At 43.7% G+C, this 21,195-nt stretch overlaps 2 protein-coding genes across 3 annotated transcripts in view; one reads left to right on the forward strand and one right to left on the reverse strand.

Annotated features, from left to right (window-relative positions):
• MAST3 (microtubule associated serine/threonine kinase 3) overlaps positions 1 to 10,421 on the reverse strand; it is a 193,622-nt gene extending 183,201 nt beyond the window's left edge. For both annotated transcript variants that reach the window (XM_072113938.1, XM_072113937.1), the window contains exon 1: positions 10,328 to 10,421. In XM_072113938.1, the coding sequence (XP_071970039.1) occupies positions 10,328 to 10,366 (39 nt within the window). In that variant the 5' untranslated portion in view covers positions 10,367 to 10,421. The remainder of the gene's footprint in view (positions 1 to 10,327) is intronic.
• The window catches only part of LSM7 (LSM7 homolog, U6 small nuclear RNA and mRNA degradation associated), a 528,664-nt gene that overhangs the window by 46,660 nt on the left and 460,809 nt on the right, over positions 1 to 21,195 (forward strand). The window lies entirely within an intron of this gene.

Here is a 21,195-nt window from a genome sequence, read left to right on the forward strand (position 1 = left end):
ATGTCTATGGCAGGGGTCCAGCACCCGGAACATTTTGTAACTTTATCTGCTGATTTGCGAGCAGATTTGAGGGTGTGGGACAAGTTTCTGGGAAAATATAATGGGAGGTTGGTGTTTCAGGATGAGCAGCAGGGAGTTGCGGTTTTGGCATTTATTTTCAAGGTCAGTGGTGTGCCGAGGGATGGCCTGATGCCTGGTAGGAGAGGGGACTCTAATTTAGCGTTTCTTGAGCTGTTCCCGATTGTGATGGCAACTGAAGTGTGGGGGGAGAGGTTGAGAGACTGGAAAGTGCTGTTCCACTGTGACAATTTGGGGGTGGTGCAGGCCATGGACAGGCAGATGGCAAGTTCTCCTCTTGTGATAAAACTGCTGAGCCGGTTGGTTATGAGGGGTTTGCAGAATGCTCATTTCGTAGCTGCCCATGTGCTGGGTGTGAAGAATAATGTGGCTGACACTTTGTCTCATTTTCAGTGGGAACCATTTCCGAGAGCTGGAGACGGGGGCCGAGGAGCAAGGCCATGTCTGTTCAGGGCAATTGTGGAGTCTGGTCTGATTTTGGATTTGGCAATTGTGGAGTCTGTAGGTTTGGATTTGGTAAGCCGTTCCTTTTTTTTTTTTGTTGTCTTCAATTCAAACATGGTTACACCACACAGTTACATTTCTTTTGCCTTAATCATCTCCCATGTACATTACACGTTTTGCATTAAGTTACATTGTTTGGTAAGCCGTTCGGTGAGTGAGACTACATGGGCTTCATACAGTGGAATCTGGAGTGATTGGGAAAGCCTGGTAAGTGTATTGGGCCCAAGTCTGGGTAGGTATGAGTGGGAGCCGGCTTTGTTATTTTGGATTGGTAAAGCATGCATCCTCGGTAATTCTGCCTTTGGTAACAAAGCGAATGTCGGTGGTAGCATTTTGGTTCAAGTTGAAGGGTTACAATGATTTTATTAAGTTGTTTGCGGTGCGTCAGGCTTTGAAAGGTTTTAGAAGAGTGCGAGTGGCTAGGGACGCCAGAAAGCTGGTTACGTTTGAATTGTTGGGAGTTTTATCGGAGCTGTGTTGGTCGGACTTTGAGTTATTGTTGTTTAGGGCAGCTATTATTTGAACTTTCTTTGGGGCATTCCACATTTCAGAGTTGGTGGCACCTAGTCGCAGAACGGCGGGAGGTTTATTAGCGAGTCATGTGCGTGTGGAGAATTGAGTGTTGTGTTGTGAAGAGATCCAAAACGGATCAGTCTAGAAAGGGTGCAACGGTAAGGCTGGCCCCTTTACCGGGGACAGCGCTTTGTCCAGTTGAGAATGTTTTGGTTTTTTTGAACCAAAGACCGTCAGTGGTGGGGCCTCTGCTGGTGCACGCAGATGGGTCCTTTATGTCTCGCTTTCAGTTTTGCACAGTTTTCCGTAAAGTGTAGGTATCCTGGGGTATGAGGCGAGTGCTTTTAGTTCTCATTCCTTTAGGATTGGAGCATCCACAGAGACTTCTAGATGGGGTTTGAATGATGAATTGATTAAGCGGTTTGGGAGGTGGGAATCAAAAAGGTTCTGATTGTATATTTGCATGCATCTGGTTTGTTAAACGTTTGTGAACAGTGTATGTGTTGTTTTACATGATTGTTATTGTTTTCCAGGTTCAGATCCGTGTTTGCTGTGGATTGCCGGTCATTCCTTCATGCAGAGGAGCTTTGCGGGCAGACTTAAGGCCAGCGGGAAGACAGCTTGGCTTTGCAACTTCGGTGGATGGGGACTAGGGGGTTGTTGTTGTTGTCGCGTTTGCTTCCAGAGCTACAATTCCAGGTGATCAGGACATCATGGGCCCTTATGCGGGACATCAAACTAGATCTCTTACGCCTGTGGACTACTTTCCCTGGCATATTGCTTATATGGTCTGATATGGTTCCGCGCTACTAGTGGCAGCAGGCGAGGTTGGTTAAGAGTATAAACAGAGAAAGAGTGAAGGTGAACAAGAAATTTGTACCACGGAATGGGGGTATCGTGGTTCATCACCGCAAGCTAGAGGAAGGGGGTAGCATATATCTCAGGGATGATGGGGTTCATTTGACATGGGATTATATTTGTGGCTGCTGGATGTGCAGTAAGGAATTGAAAGAGCCCTTGAGGTGTGGAGGAACGGCGGTGTGTAAGGGGGTTGCACACGCCAATTTGGCAGTATAGGAGAGGGCTCTTGAAGGCAAGGTGTTTTTAAAGTAGCGAACTAGGAAATGGGATTTCAGTTCATAAGAAGTTAGAAGTTGAAGTTAAGCTGGAATAGTTCACCCCGCTGGTTGATAGTTTTCCTGCGGGCAAGGACCCCAGGATGGGTTTAGGTCTCCAACAGGAGGTGCCCACTGGTTTGGTGATGAACGAACGTGGGCATGTGGAGACCTTGGAGTAGTCAGGGAAAGCGCCTTCAAGGACCCCTCTATTTTTTCTCTGTAATTTAAATAAAGTTGGCCGCTGTGGGCTTTTCTTCCACCTAATCTGTGACTCTGGTGTCATTATTAGGAACAGTGGGGAAGAAGGGGGTTGATACCACAGTGACAGTTTCACTGTCCCCAGGTCAAGGATGCGATGAAGAGGAGCATAGCGTACCGCAATCAGCACATGACATGGGTAGTAAACTAGCAGTATGGCAGTGAGGGTCATACAGAGTTGGGAAGGAGTTTTGTTTAGGTTAGAACAGGTGGTGTATGTGCAAAGAGGTGGGGACATTAATATTAAGAGTATTAACTAAAATAAGGGACTCACCATTTGCTGGAGTACGAGGAACAGGGGCTTTAGAGGTATGAATGCATGCTATTAGTTATGTTGCAGCGGCAATGTAGGAGGGGGCTCTTGAAGGCAAGGCGTTTGCAGTAGCGAACTAGAAAATGGCATTCCAGTTAGTAAGAAGTTAGGGAATTCCAGCACTTCAGACCAGAAAATATGGATCTTAGGGCAAGTCCACACACAGTGCAGGAAGGAACCAGCTTCAGCCCGACAGCAGAAACATAGGCCATTGGTGAAATACACCTGGTGGAGAAATTTGGACTGGATTAGGAAGTCCCTCGCACTCATCACAGATGAGTAAAATAGGATATTTTGACCTCTCTCCAGTCCTCATCCGATGCCCTATCAAATGGTCTGTTTTTCTGTTCCTGTAGCAGGGCATGAACCTGGTTAAGTGGCTTAGGGAGATCCAGAGTGCTCAAAGTTTCCAGATTCCAGAGAATCTCACTGTCATGCTACATTCACACGAGGTATGCCCGCCGTACTGTAGTACGGCAGGCATAAATCGGCGCTGCGGAGAGGAGCAGGGGATGAGCGCTGCTCACCCCCGCCCCTCTCCATAGGAAAATACAGCGCACGGCGCCGTATCACGGGAAAAGATAGGACATGTCCTATCTTTTCCCGGGCTACGGAGCGGTATGGTGCTGCACCGTACCGCTCCCGTACAGGGCCGTGAGCCCATAGAAGTGTATGGGGGACGTATATCGGCTGTACATACGTCGGCCGTATATACATCCCCCATACATGTGTGTGAATGTAGCCTCAGTCTGAGGGAACAGAACTGGGCCCTGGAGGCATGTCGTAATTGTGTATAGTGGAAATTGGTAGTAGTGGGTACCGTATATCTTTCTCTTATCTCATTAAAGCTAAGTAATTCTGCAGATAGGAGCTGACCAATGATTTTCACCCCCACTGCCCCCCACATTGTCCAACCCGGGAGGGAGAGGAAGTGAGAGAGCCTAGGATTGAGCCATAATGGAGTCCTGTGCGAGAGAGGGGGGGAATTTTTTTCCCCTAGCAGGATTTGTGTCCTGCGCCAGCACACTGGAAGCGTACGCATAGGAAGTGGGGTATTAGAAGGGGATTTGTATCTATACAGCAAATTCGTAAAGGCTTTATATGAGCCTACCAAGGCCCCAGTCAGCGCAGTGGCATTACCTCTATCAATACCTATCCACCATTGGGCATATACCATCTGGGCCGTCAAGTAATATAAAGGTATAAATCGGGAGTTGCTAACCCACCCCGAGACTTTGGAGTCTGGAGCAGAGCTAAACTAAAGCGTGGGGCACCTCTCTGCCAGTAGAAGGACCTAAGAATACCATCTATGCATTTGAACAGGCAGTACTGGACAAACATGGAATAAATGCAGGAATTTGGGGAGAAAGGTCGCATGTTAATGCGACCATGTAGGGAGAGAAGACCAGGCTTTCAGGCAAGGGGCCTGGATCTTGTGCGACACCTGGACTCCTGAAGTACTTAAAATTGGACACCACCTGAAACGGGATTAGAAGGTTGATCCTAACCCTAGCTTTAGGTTCGTTATATAGTAGTTTAACTAGTGCGTAAAGCAAGGACCAATACCCAATCTAGGCATAAGGGCCCACAAATAGCGCCATTCAACAGAGTCAAGGGCCTTGCAATTATCTAGGGATAGTATGAACCCGGGATCCAAGGGGCGCACCCCCTCTGCAATATTTAAATGCAATTTTTGTATAACCTTGTCTTGTGGCTAATATTTTTTTAATATCAAAGTTTAAACTGGAAATTGGGTGATATGAGTCGGGGAGCAGCGGATCCTTACCAGGCTTAGGCAAAACTACAATGATGGCCTCTCGCATGGAGTCAGGGAGAGAGCCACACTCCAGTACAGGCTTAGGAGAAGGGGAACTAAGGTCTCACAGTTGTCCTTATACCACTCACTTGCAAGTGTCTCAGAGTGCAATGTGTTTTTGATGCATCTCCATAGACTTGTATGGTGCGTTTTTCATGCGTGTGACTTGCAAAAGTAGAGCATGTGGAGATTTAAACACGCGTTTAAAAAAACGCACGTGTGTGCGTGAAAAAAAATGCAAGTCTGAAAAGACCCATTGATTACAATGGGTCAGAGTGCAATGCAAGTTCTGCGCTTCAAAAGCATGTGCAGAAAAACGCAAGTGTGAAAGGGGCCTTACATTCCTTTGATATAAATAATATATTCTGCAGGTGTGTTATATGATGATCTACAGCAGCTGTTGTGTGTATTATGAGGTTCTGCAGTAGCTGAGGTGCGTATTATGAGGTTCTGCAGCAGCTGAGTGTATTATGAAGTTCTGCAGCATCTGAGGTGAGTATTATAAGGTTCTGCAGCAGCTGATGAGTGTATTATGAGGTTCTGCAGCAGCTGAAGCGAGTATTACGAGGTTCTGCAGCAGCTGAGGTGTGTTATATGATGATCTACAGCAGCTGAGGTGTGTATTATGAGGTTCTGCAGCAGCTGAGATGTGTATTATGAGGTTCTAAAGCAGCTTAGGTGAGTATTATGAGGTTCTGCAGCAGTTGAGATGTGTATAATGAGGTTCTTCAGCATCTGAGGTGATTATTATGATGTTCTGCATAAGCATGCGTTTTTGACAGGTTTTACCAATTATCTTTATTAAAACTGGTCAAAAACGGATGCATTTTCAAAAAACACATACGTTTTTGGATGGACTGATTTAAAAACGGACCAAAAACAGGTTCAAAACTCCATGTGTGGCCACACGACGTGTTTTTGGACCGTTTTAACACATGCGTTTTTGTATGTTTTCAATGCATTTGGCTGCTTTGAACCTGTTTTATCTTCCTTTCTGGAAATGTAGGCAGCTGTGCAACAGATTAAAATCAGCCATGGTAAACATGCAAAAACGCATGCGTTAAAGCGGTCCAAAAGCGCAACGTGTGGCATCACCCTAAGAGCCAAAACTTCTTTTTTTGGGAAATACTTTAAAAACTTTTACAGCATTTTTTTCATGACAAATAAGGATAGTTAAAAATGAAAACATCTTAAAACATCCCCAGTTACAGAGGAAAATTACGCCATGTGGGGGTAAATGTCTTAGGCAGAGCTGTACCAGAACTGATTAGATCCAGCAACTCTACTTAACCCATGCAGACCTGGCAATCATGCAACCACCGGGTCTACAGAGCCAAAAGCAGCGCTGCCTCTGGTATTCACTGCATAGCAGAAGGCAGAAGCCATTATAAACCACTTTTACCTTCTCCCGAGCCAGAGCGCCGGAGAAACTGCAGCAATGTGGAAAGATTATGGGGCTTATTTACTAAGGGTCGTGCTGCTCACTTTCATAAGACTGTTCCCTGTGTTTGTGATTTGCGCAGCTTTGACAGGTATTTAACGGGGATTTGCGCTGGAATTGTGTCACCCTGCGCTGACTTCCATGCGACAGAAATTAGGGGGGCATGCCTTAGGATGATCCGACTGATTCGGACTGAGCGTGGGATTTAAGATTCAAATTGTGTCGCAAGATCAAGCACTTGCATGCACCAGGAAGAGGAAGGTGAACTCCGGGGACCTGAGCGGGTAAGCGACACATGCAGGATATCGGGTGCACAATCTTAGTGACTCCCCGCACAGCGCATTATACACAGACAATGCACTTACATGCACCAGGAAGAAGAAGGTGAACTCCGGGGACCTGAGCGGGGAAGCGACACATGAAGGATATCGGGCGCACAATCTTAGTGACTCCCCGCACAGCGTATTATACACAGACAATGCACTTACATGCACCAGGAAGAAGAAGGTGAACTCCGGGGACCTGAGCGGGGAAGCGACACATGAAGGATATCGGGCGCATGATCATAGTAAATTGTGGCACAGCGCATTATACATGGAGGATGCACTTTTTGTGAACTCCAAGGCACTGGTAAGTAAATGTGCCCCAATATTTTTACAGTCCATCTCTGGAGTGCTGCAAGCTTTTTGGTTAAGATTGAAAGATAGAGAGAAAGATATGGGAAAGATAGATTATAGATAAATAGAAAGCTAGGAAGAAAGAAAGAAGATAGAAATTATACAAGTAGACAGAGTTATAATAGCTAGATATGTACCTCTTATAGGCAGCATCCCAGACTTTCTCTGCTTTATTATGGCACTCACAGGCAGCAACTATTTAGCAGCTGCAACACTGTGCTCGGATCTTCTGTTGCTTTTGTGTTCCCCTCCCCTCAGCCAAATCCCAACTGGCCAGGAGTAAGGAATTTCTGCTTTGCTCTCACAAAGCAGAGCAGCTTCTCCCTCACAGAGCTGCTGAATGCCCCCTCAAAGTTACTGCAGTATTTGTTTGGTCTATGGGGGAGAGCAGCAGCAAGAACACAGACCCGTGCTGCTGCTACTCCACTACCAATCACTGAGGGCTCTGCACAGGGGGCGGGGCTCTTCTCCCCCTGCCATGCTGCCGGCCCGATGAGGGTGATTCGGCCCCATAGGGGACCGGCCCACCGGGAACTTTCCCAGCAGATTGTATGGCCAGTCTGCCCCTGGTAGGGGGTCATAGTTACTGGGGGTCATCCATGTAGGGTCAGAAGCCCCAGGCACTTCTTCAGCAGAAGCCCCAGGCACTGCTTCAGCACTAGTCCAAAGGCACCTTCTGGGGGGTTCCTCTCGGTCACTTTGGGATGATGAGGTGGACAAATAAATTGGACACTTGTCCCCACGAACAGATTTGTTATTGGGAGGCAATATAACTATATGCCTCCAATGCTGTGTACGTTTTACAGCCCATGATTTTCCCTGACCTAAAAAGGGAATACGGACAATGGGTGGGGGGAATAGTACAAACTTCTCCGCGCCACTACTACCGCTACTCCTCCTCTGCACTGGCAGCGCTATTCCTTCTCCGCACCAGCAACAGCACCGCTACTCCTACTCCTACTATCAGATCGCACTTAAAAGTGCAGTTGTAGAGGAAGGTAAAACGGATGATGGGGGGGGGGGGGAATACCGATTTTTGGGAACAGTAATATGGGACAGATCACAAGCACTCCTCTCTCCAACACCACCAAAAGCAAAATAGTGATGTTGGAGAGCATGGAGCTACTTTTATTTGCCCCCCAGGGTCATAGATCACTGTCATTGGACAACCTGTAACTGGCCAATGGCAGAGATCTACATCGCAGGGCCAATCAAGATGGTCCTGTGATGTCATAGGGGGATGTACCCGATCAATCTCTGACTTTCACACTGTGTCACCCTGTGGTGTCACAGATGCAGGAAGCGCCTGCGTCAGATATATTGAACGCAGTGTGCTAACAGGTTAAACAGTAATTCCAAAGTTATTTCTCAAACATCAGAAACAAGGTGTAAATGGCTGGTTTGTTAACAATTCTTGGTGGAAACCAGCTTTCTAGTCATTATACAGCATTTTAAAAATAAGACAGAAGTGAAAGACCTCCATGCCCATATGAGGTATAATTGGTTAATTCATACTGCTTTAAAAGGCCATTGAAGAAGCCTTTTTAATTATACACAAAGGGTTAATACAAGTTCATTTATACAGGTTATGCTGCAAGTGTAAAAAATGCACAGATTACAAATAAAAGGGAATTTATTTAATAACAGACTGAATATTTATGAACAATGCCTTCAAATATTTCTAGTCTGGAATGTAGCTAACTTATATGAATATGAATGCATTAGATGTCATTTATGATATAATCAGCTTGAGCTGTGTTCATCTTCTTCTGAGATATTAACATACAAAGACTCATGCTGCAATAGCAACTGTTCGCATTGTACAACTTGAATCTTTTAGTAGTACCCATGGAACTAATAGAACATTTTTATATAAAATGTTGGAACTTTTTAAACTTCTTTATCCCCTATACAATCTATATTTAAAGGGGTTTTCCCATCTGGGCATTTAAATTTAATTTAATTCATTTGCCATATGTAAACTTTTTTTTCAATTGGATGTTATTAAAAAATGTACCTGTGTGAAGATTATTTCTCTTAAATGTAGCTGAGATAGCTTCCTTGGAATAGACAACCTCACACTTTGGCAGCAGTGGCCAGAAATGCGCTATCGAGTCCTGCCTGACCACCTGGATGCAGCGGTCATTACCATAAGACGGCTGTGGGACATGTAGAATCTCCCAGACATTTCATATACAAGAACCTTTTGTGTCTTTGTGCAATCCCTCCAGCAGAGGGGGCCATATCCAGGGACACAGTCTTGTTTCTAAGGGACCATATGACTACATTTATGAGAAATTATCTTCACACATGTACATTTTTTTAATGACATCTAATTGAAGAAATGTTTATATATATATGGCAGATTAATGAATCTGGATGTGAATGCCCAGATGAGAATGCCCCTTTATTAACAGTTTTTTTCCTTAAAGGAAACCTGCCACCACGAATCTACCTATAAAGGTAGATTGGGTGGTAGGTGCATCTATTGGACGCCCAATCTAACTTTATAGGTAGATCCGTGGTGGTAGGTTTCCTTTAAAAATAAGTACTTACATTGTAAAAATAAACTACGAAGATAAATATATCACTATGATACCGTAATAGCAACTATGTTTAGTATGTTCGGTTCTGATCACACTGACTTTACATAGCAGAGACCTGAAAGCTGTTATGGATCAATTTTCAAATCCCATTTATTACAGTGGGGTCCAGTAAGTTTTTGTTGATGTTCTGGTATTTAGATGGAATGAATAGCACCATTCACACTGTCAAACTCAGAAAAGCTTAAAGGGGTGTTCCCATTTCAGTTATTAAATGTAAATAATTAAATGTATAATGGAAAGTTATAAATTTTCAATATACTTTATGTATCAATTCCTCACAGTTTTCTAGATATCTGTTTGCTTGCAATGATTGTGACCATGGACAAATTTCTGTCCACCGGAAATACAGGTGCCCGACTTGTTATAACCCACAGCTCTGATTACCTTCTGTGATATTAACGAGCCATGCACCTGTGTGACCATGGTCAGATTTCAGTCCACTAGAAGTAAACATAGAAGCTTTGTATAGAATGACAGCAAACAGAAATCTCAAACTGTGAGGAATTGATACAAAAAGTATATTGGAAACATGTATAATTTATCATACAAACAATAACATTAATTTGACGAAATGAGAATACCCCTTTAACACTCATCAGATCACTCCCTGGATGTTGCATTGCTCTTTAGAAAAGGTAAAAATGTATTATTTGTGAGAGATTATGTTGGGTTGATAAAGATGACCCTTGTTCTCAACAGAATTGATCATGGTTCTGTCATCCTAATGATAAGTGAACGCATGACTGTCTGTTGTACCTTACGTTATATGAAAATATTCAATAACAAGTGAAAAGAAGTGGAATAAATATTGTGAATCTAAAAGGGAAGACAGTATTGAGTTCTGATATAGTAAAATTTACTTGTATAGCAAGATTCATTTTATATATACAGTGGATATATAAAGAAATAATAGAAGAAACCAAACAAGATATGCATTAAACAGTAGCCCTATGTCCTTCAGCAGTAAGAACCAGACAGCATTGAAGAAGATACAAAGACTTACTTGCAGTCCCCTTCGCCTCAGGATGCTTGACTCATCCATGTCTAATTCTTCTCTTGCCTCCTCTCTCACACTTCCAGCTCAAGCATGTTGCCTTGACAGTGTCTCCTTACATCTGCTTTGGCAGCAGCAAGAAACGCTAGGAGTAGTTCCACATGCTTTATTTTCCAATTGGATATTCACGTGTCATATGATTCTCCCATTTCTTAAACACTCTCTAGACCAATTTGAGTGCTTCTTGTAGCCTTTTAAAGCAATGTTGTTATAGGAAACCAAATATTTTATTAAATAACAAATCAGATTGGGCATGAAGTAATTTTAACATTAGCAACCAGATCAGAAAAATATCTTTTATGAGTCATGAGGTTACATTTACATGTTCATGACAGCCACCTTTATTTAGCTGCTGACAAATGTAATGTCTGAGGTGAAATGTTGGATCTTCAGACTATTCTTCATTGATAACTACTATGTGCTTGGGCCATATGAAGCATTAAGAATATTGATTCTAACTATATAATGCTACGTCCTATATTACTGACATCAAAGATGCCCCACATCCTGTAAAATTCTAAATGACAAATGTCGACTTATAGATAAATATAAATGATCTATCTATTATTCCGTGCCCGAAGGAAACACTTTACCTGTTAGTTAAAATATAAGGGCAACGATTATTGACAAAATGCCTTTATCTTCCTTCGTTTGGAAAGGATATTTGCTAACATACAGTAAGATCGAGTTAACTATAATATTCTTAACTGCGCTATGACTACAAGTGTACATTTTTTACAATTAAAAGATAGGAGAAAAATGTTATATTTATTAGTGTAATTACCTGTTAATGATCACAAATTTTATTTTTAGTTTTATTAATGCACTAATTACGTTCACATAATATATTGCTTTTCAGCATAAAAAAGTTTGTCTTCAGCTTAGCTGCATTTTTAAATTACATTAAATATATATGGATGGATGAATTTCTTTTTATGTATCTGTGCCACCAAATAATAAAGACCTTGATAATTAAATTCCCGGAAATGCCAAAAGACACAGCAAGAAGAAAATGTATTCATCTTAAAGCAAGCGGAGAAAGCCTGGGGCACTTCAATAAAATTGCATTAAAATAATAATTTAAAAATTAAGAGAGAATTAGTACAAACTTAGAGGTTTACTGGAATATTTATTAGAGGTTCTGTGCCACGTCAAGCTAGCACTTTCGATTATATTCCTCTATCCGTGGCCGGTAAATTTTTATAGAGATAAATGGCTTAGAGATAGAGGCTAAAGCCTCTTGTTGTATACGGCTGTGCCGGAGTAGCAGTAAGGCCCCTTCTACACTAGCGAGTGTGATGCGATGAACTCGCATCACACTCGCAACGCAAGCTGCCGGGAACGCACGGCCCGAACGCTGCACCGCGGTAGTGAACTCAGCATGTCAGTTCACTCCCGCGGTGCAGCGTTCGGGCCGTGCGTTCCCGGCAGCTTGCGTTGCGAATGTGATGCGAGTTCATCGCATCACACTCGCTAGTGTAGAAGGGGCCTAAGGCTCTCATTTGAAAAATAACCCCCTTAGTTTCTAAAAATGTATAAATTACTATTGTTCTGCACAAAAATATTATTTAATACTGGAGGATATGAAGACATAAATGTTGATTCACAACTACACTTTATAGTAAGCTGTGTATTTGGTGAAGATTTTAGTTTTGTAATTTGTTATGACAATTGCTTTTTTCAATTGGGATTAATATTCTTCTTATATTCTAAACATTAGCATTATAACATGTGAAGTATTATAACTGGAGATGGATGAATCGATTTTAACAAAGTGGAATTCGTTTAGAATTTCAGGAAAACTTTGGTTCTGCACGAATCCGAAGTTTACGGTGAATCATGGCTACAAATTGCCCCCCCCCCCTTTATTAGCAAAATAGCCGCGAGCACAACGTATTACATGGGGCCTTAACATTACTGATGAATTATTGACTGATCGAAAGCGGACACTGACAGATAAAAAGAAGGGAAAATGATCAGTGACGTCAATGCAAAATTACTGCCAACACCCTCTCCACTCTTTTGGGGGGTTTCTACATGTATCAACACCATACACTCTCTCCAGCCAGGAAATACCTGTTTTTTTAATATGATTTGCCATGATTTGATTCGGATCTCTAATTATAACATTAGTATCTTTGGTAAAATACCCAAAAATCTATTTTTTCGGCATTCTCTACATGTAACTCTACATGTTACTACAATAAATAACACCAATGTAGATTGTTCTCAAATATATGCAAACACAATATTGTATGAGAGAGAACCCAGAAGAAAACTAAAAATTTAAACAATATCACTTCATAGTAAAAATTACATCAACACAAAATAAAAATAATTATGTATGTCAGAACATGTCTAGCAACTGTGCAACCTCAACCAGGCTTGGCGGTAGCTGTCAGGGTAGCTTACCCTGTGACCTCCCTGTGGCTAAGGCCCTGCCTGCAGCAGATAAGATGCCCTGACGAGATTGAAACCCGCTATCAGGAACCTAAGGGTCCCTGAGTTACCCTTCAAGGTGACAGGCAAGACTTAGGCCCCTTCTAGATTCGCGAGTGTGATGCAATGAACTCGCAACACACTTACAAAGCATGCTGCTCGGATCGCATGGCAAAAAACACTCCAAACTGGAACTGAACTCGGGTTCGGGTCGTGCGATCCGAGGAGCACATGTTGAAGGGGCCTTACTTTGTCTGGCAGCTGCTGGATGGTGGAGCGGACAGGTAACCAGAATACTGATATAGACCAGTGTTCACACTGGTACACAGAAACCAACACAAGACTGAGACAGGAAAGTGGGGTCAAACAACACTGAGGGACAAACAACAGATACAGACAGACAAGCGGTGTCAAACAAACCAAGATGGCGCAAAGGTACTGAATCGTATAGCTAATAGAATGATCAGAAGGCAAAGCAGAAGTCAATACACAGAATAGCAAGAAACGCAATGGCAAAAGCACTAAAGATCACAGGAGAGTGCAAAAACCAGCACCAAATGACGGGGCTGACTGGCTCAGCCGTCCATCACTCAACCTGCAGCTGCAGAGAAAACGAGTTCAAAGACACACCCAGCTTTCCCAAGAGCAGAAATGGAACTGTCAATCACAGGCAGCTCTGGGTGTGGTTTTCCAGCACAAAAGCCAGAAACTTGATCCCATTAGAACAATCTATAATTTCATTTCAAAACTTCATTGTCCATAAAAATACATATCAGAGAAATAAGATCATTGAAAAGTCCCCATTAAATGACATGGGCAGTGTGAACTATATAGGGTTGGAGACACAATGGGACACATTTAATTACCCATCCCTGTGCGATCCCTGAGGTGCGTTGTCTGATGATCCTGCACAGCTGCTGCGATTCACAAAGATCGTGCTCCCGAGATCCTGCATCTGTCGCTTCCCCACTCAGGTCCGCCGGAGTTCACCTTCTTCTTCCCGGTGCATGTAAGTGCTTGGTATTGCGAAACAATTTAAATGTTAAGTCCTGCGCGTTGTCCAAATCCATCGGATCGGATTGTGTGAAAGCTGACGCGATTGCGACGCAAAAGGATCGTGTGCAACACAATCCCTGAAAACATTGGAAATCCTGACGAAAATGCGGCTGCAGGACCTTAGTAAATAAGCCCCAAGACAACAAGTTTGGCAACCAATATGCTGTATAGAAACTGCATAATAATACACGTATCCAACAAGTAAACCATAGAATATATGCTAAGCATGTCACATAAATTACACAGCAGCCTCAGCTGGCCATAACTCCACACACCTTGATCACACTGTCGAGTACTTAGGAGTTGGTGGTGGAGTTTGCTCCTATAACTTGGCAGCGGTAGCCATCAGCCAAAGCCATCACTACCGCACTGGAAAACTTTTCATTCAGCAGAGCTTGAATGTCCTTTAAATCTCTGTATGCCTGTAAAGGTGGCCTGCAAAGCCAAATTTCCATAAGGAGTTTAGTATCTTCTCTGAAGCTACATTAACAGTCGATTACCTAGTCAAACCAGTTCACTATGCTGATGAAATGTTAAAACATCAAAATAGCACTTATTTTTGTGCTGTATTCTAGTCTGCTCTGTGTTGTAGTACACTGTATGTATGGTACATTGGTTCTCTAATAAAGGTGTCTAGAGTTTGGAGTCTTTTTTTTGTAGTAGATATGCTGGATTGACCATTACCTCATATCATGTCACTAGACTACAGTCATGCTTGATGTACACTCACCGGCCACTTTATTAGGTACACCTGTCCAACTGCTCGTTAACACTTAATTTATAATCAGCCAATCACATGGCGGCAACCCAGTGCATTTAGGCATGTAGACATGGTCAAGACAATCTCCTGCAGTTCAAACCGAGCATCAGTATGGGGAAGAAAGGTGATTTGAGTGCCTTTGAACGTTGCATGGTTGTTGGTGCCAGAAGGGCTGGTCTGAGTTTTTCAGAAACTGCTGATCTACTGGGATTTTCATGCACAACCATCTCTAGGGTTTACAGAAAATGGTCCGAAAAAGAAAAAACATCCAGTGAGCGGCAGTTCTGTGGGTGGAAATGCCTTGTTGATGCCAGAGGTCAGAGGAGAATGGGCAGACTGGTTCGAGCTGATAGAAAGGCAACAGTGACTCAAATCGCCACCCGTTACAACCAAGGTAGGCAGAAGAGCATCTCTGAACGCACAGTACGTCGAACTTAGAGGCAGATGGTCTACAGCAGCAGAAGACCACACCGGGTGCCACTCCTTTCAGCTAAGAACAGGAAACTAAGGCTACAATTTGCACAAGCTCATCGAAATTGGACAGTAGAAGATTGGAAAAACGTTGCCTGGTCTGATGAGTCTCGATTTCTGCTGCGATATTCGGATGGTAGGGTCAGAATTTGGCGTGAACAACATGAAAGCATGGATCCATCCTGCCTTGTATCAACAGTTCAGGCTGGTGGTGGTGGTGTCATGGTGTGGGGAATATTTTCTTGGCACTCTTTGGGCCCCTTGGTACCAATTGAGCATCGTTGCAACGCCACAGCCTACCTGAGTATTGTTGCTGACCATGTCCATCCCTTTATGACCATAATGTACCCAACATCTGATGGCTACTTTCAGCAGGATAATGCGCCATGTCATAAAGCTGGAATCATATCAGACTGGTTTCTTGAACATGACAATGAGTTCACTGTACTCAAATGGCCTCCACAGTCACCAGATCTCAATCCAATAGAGCATCTTTGGGATGTGGTGGAACGGGAGATTCACATCATGGATGTGCAGCCGACAAATCTGCGGCAACTGTGTGATGCAATCATGTCAATATGGACCGCAATCAGGGGGAAGTTTGCGGCCAGGTCGAGGTGCAAGGGGTGAGCATTTTTCACTCCTCCAATCTCCATAGGAACTGAGTGACTGTGCCACAAATCTAGACACAAATCTGTTCTATAATTTGTAATGTGTCTGCCTGGCTCGGTTGCAGTGCTGTGAGACACAGTGTGCTCAGCGCACACCGTGACCATGTATAGTGGAAGTCAATTGCTACCGTGAGCTGGTGGCAGTTTGTGCAGCTGGCTCACAGATAGAAATTACTTTTGCTTAATGGATGGATATTAATGATGTTTAGTAAAAGGATATATAGTATGCCTCGAAGATGCCTCTAAGATTGCCTGTATGGTTCCAGACCGTGTTCCTGAACCGTGACATAAGGGTCCCTATATCAGACAATTGATTAACAATAAACCCAATCCACTTGAGAAAAACTTAACCACATTTACTCTAGGTAACATTTGTAGTCCGTTTTTTTTCTAGGTACAACTTGGCTTAGGCCAGAATTTCTAGAATAGCGGGCATGGTAGACTCAAGCCAATGATTCAAGAGGCATCACTTTCCCACTAGTAGAAAAATGGGGCCTATGGGCGGTATTGTATCTTCTTCTGATGGAAGCAGGGCTATGGTGTAAGATAGCATCATCAGTGGTTGCAACTGGAACAAGAAAGATTGCATTAACAATTCTAGATATAGTACAATCACTGTGCTGTTTGTTGCCTCTAACTCTGTTGACACTAGATTATACCCACAGATTATGATTTGTGTGAAAATATAATACTAATGTAAGATTATTGGGTAAGATTGTAACATAAAATACAATAATGAAAGGTCAGTACATGTGTGGTAGTACTTTACATGAAAATATTAATATCTTAATTTCCTTGATAAAAAGGAAATTGTATGACTTCCATAATTAAAGGGTTACATATATACACACCATATATCAAATACACTTGATATATTCTAACTACTGTAATTTACTTTTATGTCAGAGGTTTAGCATAAATGTCTCTCAGTGTGTTCTTTTGAGAGAAAAGATAATGGTCACGGGTATCTTACACATTAGATCCGCTACCAGGCTCTCAATGGCACCAAGATTTTTGTATGAATGCTGTATAAATTAAAATGCAACAAAGACAATGAAGCCCCTTTCTTACCCTAACTGAATAATTATTCATTGTTGGTATACAATGTTACAATGTTGAGTCGATGTGTAGCTAATGTTTAGTTCCCATATCATTTAGAGGGTTTCTTTACATTTTGTAGAGGTCTGATTATAATCAAAACCCTTTAAGATAATGGCCCACATTTATTAAAGCTTTTGCACCAGTTTTCTCTTTAAGTTTGCACTAGAAAGAATGTGCAAACTGCTTGCACATGTATTTATAAAGTGTCTGCAGCAGTTTTGCATGTGTCCGACAAGACAGAAAAAATGGGGATTGTTAGTGCTTATTCGGACTGTGCACATCATGTCAGCATGTCAGACATACGCCACAATTGTATCTGCACCACAATTCTGTAGCATGAACAAAGTGCACCAAAAAATATGTGCATATGTACCTCTACAATTCTGCAAACTGTAAGCTAAGTGTTTCCTGCAGCGCCTTCAGCTGAGCAGAATTCAAATGTCTATATCTCCTGGACCCTATTAAACAGGAGAATATATCGTTTAATATGTTATATGGGTTGTTTATGGGTGTGCCACAACCCTGCTAATGCATAGGCTAGGTAGATGTTGCGAAATTGTCCATCTCCTCAGGAGCTGCCTGGTCAACTCAATCAGCAGTTACTGCCCTGGTAAGCTTTGTAATTGCAGCTGGAAACTACTGCCTTGCAGCACAAGAGTTAAAGGGGTTGTCCGAGTTCTTTAAAAAAAGCTAAAAGTGGCCGGGACAGGGCTGCTTAAAAAAAATAAAGTTGTACTTACCTCCCGGTGCCCTCCCGTATCCAGCGCTGCTGTCGCTCCGGTCCGGGCGCCATGTAAACAAACATGGCCGCCGGAGCAGCGCTGGACTCAGTTCCGGCCGGACCCGACAACACCCCCATACACAATGCTGTGTATAGGGACGGATAGGCGTGCCCGGCCACGGCCGGCCGGAAGCTGAATCCGGGAGGGCACCGGGAGGTAAGTACATCTTTATTTTTTTTAAGCAGCCCTGTCCCGGCCACTTTTCGCCTTTTTATAAAGAACTCGGACAACCCCTTTAAGATGTTGATTGTTGATATCCTTTGTCTTATTGTAAAGCAAGCTGGAGGATGATTGGAGAGTGCTGCCACCTGACTAGGGGAGTATAAAAACCCCTTGTGAGCAGGAGCAAGTGGTCTTGGTCAGTATTTTCCAGAAGCAGAGGAGAGTGCAGCACCTGTCTGTGCTGCAGAAGCCAGTGTCACACTACCCAGAAGCAGAGTGGTGTGGTGTCATTATCCAGAAAATCTTAAGTCACTTCAAAGTTGACTTAAGGAAGCCAGGAAGGAAGGGAGGTGCCAGATTATAAGAGCGAGGCCGGACTAGCAGAACCAATCCGGCCTATTCGGAGAAGAAGGCGTGCGGCCTGAACGGGACCGAGGGACGGGGACAGGCCACACAGCGGAGCACGGATGTACCTGCGATCCGCGACATGAATCGGGGGAGCACCGTGACATTTATTATCAATTTACACTGACAGGTTCCCTTTAAATATAAAATTTTTTCATTAGAGATTTCTAATAATATTAAATGCCACAGGAGTGGAGGATGGGTTGTGTGGTACTAATATAAACCGGTTCACAACCGGCCACCGTGTATAAAAATGCAGGGGAAGAGGACTTGCATATGAATCCCCTCTGCAGGTTCTCCTTCACGTAGGCAGACATAGCCATGGTTTCAGGCACAGAAAGAGGATACACCCGACTCGGTGGAGGAGAAGTGCCCGGCAATAGATCTATAGGGCAGTTGTAGGGGCGGTGCAGTGGCAGAGTCTCGCTTGCTTTTCTGAGAAGATATCCCAAAAGTCCCAATATGGAGAGGGGATACCCACCAGTGGCTTGGAGGATGTCGGAAAAGACACGATGGAGATGAAACAAATAGTGTGACTGGCATTCTGATCCCCAGCGGAGAACTTCACCGGCCAGCCAGTTGAGCTGGCTAAGACACTTAGATTTCGATTCCAGGTGGACCGCGTAGTCTCCAACAGTGGAGTCCCCTTGACGCAGGTTCAGCAGTGCGGTCTCGGCAGAAGATGCCTGGGTAGGTTCCTCAAATATGGACCGGAATTCAGTGAGTAACACGGTGAGAGTAGCCATGACCAGATCGTCCCTGTCCCAGTGGGGAGTGGCCCATGCCAGGGCTTTTCCAAAAAGAAGGCCAATCACGAAAGCCACCTTAGCCCGTTCTGTGGTGAACACAAAGGTATCAGTTCAATATGCAAGGAGCACTGTGTTATGAAGCCCCTGCATAACTTGGCCTCACCGTCACATTTGCTGGTCATAGAAAGATGCAGCCTGGGTTCAGCAGTTAACATAGTCGTAGTAATGAACCTCAGGTACTGGATGCTGGTGCTGGGTAGACAACAACTCCTGCAACATGGCGGTTACTTGTACAAGTAGCTGACTTTGAACAGCAATCTGTTGAGACTGTTGGTAAGATTAGCCTGGTCAGGTTGCGGAACCTTGGCGGGATCCATGGCCAGATCTTACTGTCACAGTGTGACAGTCTAAGTGTTACCTGGTTTTCACCAGAGCCCGCCGCAACACATAAAAGTTGGGTAAAAAGTGATCAAAAGGTGGCACAGTCCCCAAAATGGCAGCAATGAAAACATCATCTCATCCTGGAAAAAATTACACCTTATACGCTGTACGACGTAATCTAAGTATGAAAAAGTTATTGGCGTCAGAATATGGCAAAAAGAAAAAAAATAGATAAAAGGTTTTAATTTTTTTAAATCTATCAACACCTAACAAAACTTGGTATCCCTGGATTGTACCAACACAAAGAATACATTACACATGTCATTTGGAGCACATAGTGAAAGATGTAAAAACAGAGCCCACAAGAAAATTGAGCGAATGCGGTTCCTAGTCAATTTTACCCCATTTGGCATTTTATCTCCACTTCCCAGTACACTGCATTGTATATAAAATACTGTTATTAGGAAATACAATTTGTTACGCAGAAAACAGGCCCTTATGCAGCAATATAAAGGAAAAAATTAAAAAGTTATGAATATTTGAAAGTGGGTAGCGATAAACAGAAAATAAAATGGAAACAGCCTAGCAACGGCGAGGGGTTAAAATGCCAACCTATACCACATGATAAAGATTTTACAAAATGGAGTCATTCTCTGGGATAAGGGGTTGAAACAAAACCCAAAGGCTCCACCCATGATCACATGTTCAGGTAACATTGCATTTCCAACACGTTGGAAAGCATGAGAGTAGCAACTGCATTTCCCACACTAGGCCTATACTTAAAGGGAACCTACCACCACGAATCTACCTATAAAGGTAGATCGGGTGGTAGGTGGATGTATGGGACGTGAGGATAGCCCTTTTTAGAGCTAATCCTCACGTCCCCGCTAGCGTAGCATAAACTTTATTGCCTTGATATGTAAATTTTATTAAGCGGCTACTGGGGCGTGGAGTAGCCGGACACGAGGCTACACGGTGCGGCTACTCCACGCCCCAGTAGCCGCTTTCCCCGCCTACCCTGTGATCTTCGGCGCGCAGCTGCGCGCCCTCGTCCGAGAAGCCGGAGTTCTGCGCATGCGCAGTAACTCCGGCCTCGTTCCCAAGATCGCGCATCCTCGGGCTCCGAGCGCAGGCCCGAGGATGCGCGATCTCCGGCTTCTCGGACGAGGGCGCGCAGCTGCGCGCCGAAGATCACAGGGTAGGCGGGGAAAGCGGCTACTGGGGCGTGGAGTAGCCGCACCGTGTAGCCTCGTGTCCGGCTACTCCACGCCCCAGTAGCCGCTTAATAAAATTTACATATCAAGGCAATAAAGTTTATGCTACGCTAGCGGGGACGTGAGGATTAGCTCTAAAAAGGGCTATCCTCACGTCCCATACATCCACCTACCACCCGATCTACCTTTATAGGTAGATTTGTGGTGGTAGGTGCCCTTTAAGGTTGAATTTTCCCAGCTTTTTTGTGGTAAAATTAGGTACCTCGTTTACACCTGAGTATATGTGGTATGTATTTTTCCTCACAGTCAAAAGCCCAAAGACAAGGGGACATTATAGTTGTGTGGGAGTTGCTATAGAAAAAGAGGTATTATAATGTCCCCCTTTCCGTAGCAGTCTTCTTATCAAGACATTAAAAGAGCAGAAAAAGGGCTGCAGGAAATGGCACATTATATGGTTTGGAGTTACATATGGACTATTTGCAGGGCACACAATTTTATTTACCAGGTACCATGATAAGACGCTTACCCTGCCCATTCCCAGGATCAACACAAATAAGAGTTGTAACTAGGACAGTGCCTTTATCAGAGGTGATTGAACAGAACAGGGTTGTGCTGCTTTGCAGACA

This window comes from Engystomops pustulosus, chromosome 1 (assembly GCF_040894005.1).
Source record: "Engystomops pustulosus chromosome 1, aEngPut4.maternal, whole genome shotgun sequence".
NCBI classification, from domain to species: Eukaryota; Metazoa; Chordata; class Amphibia; order Anura; family Leptodactylidae; genus Engystomops; species Engystomops pustulosus.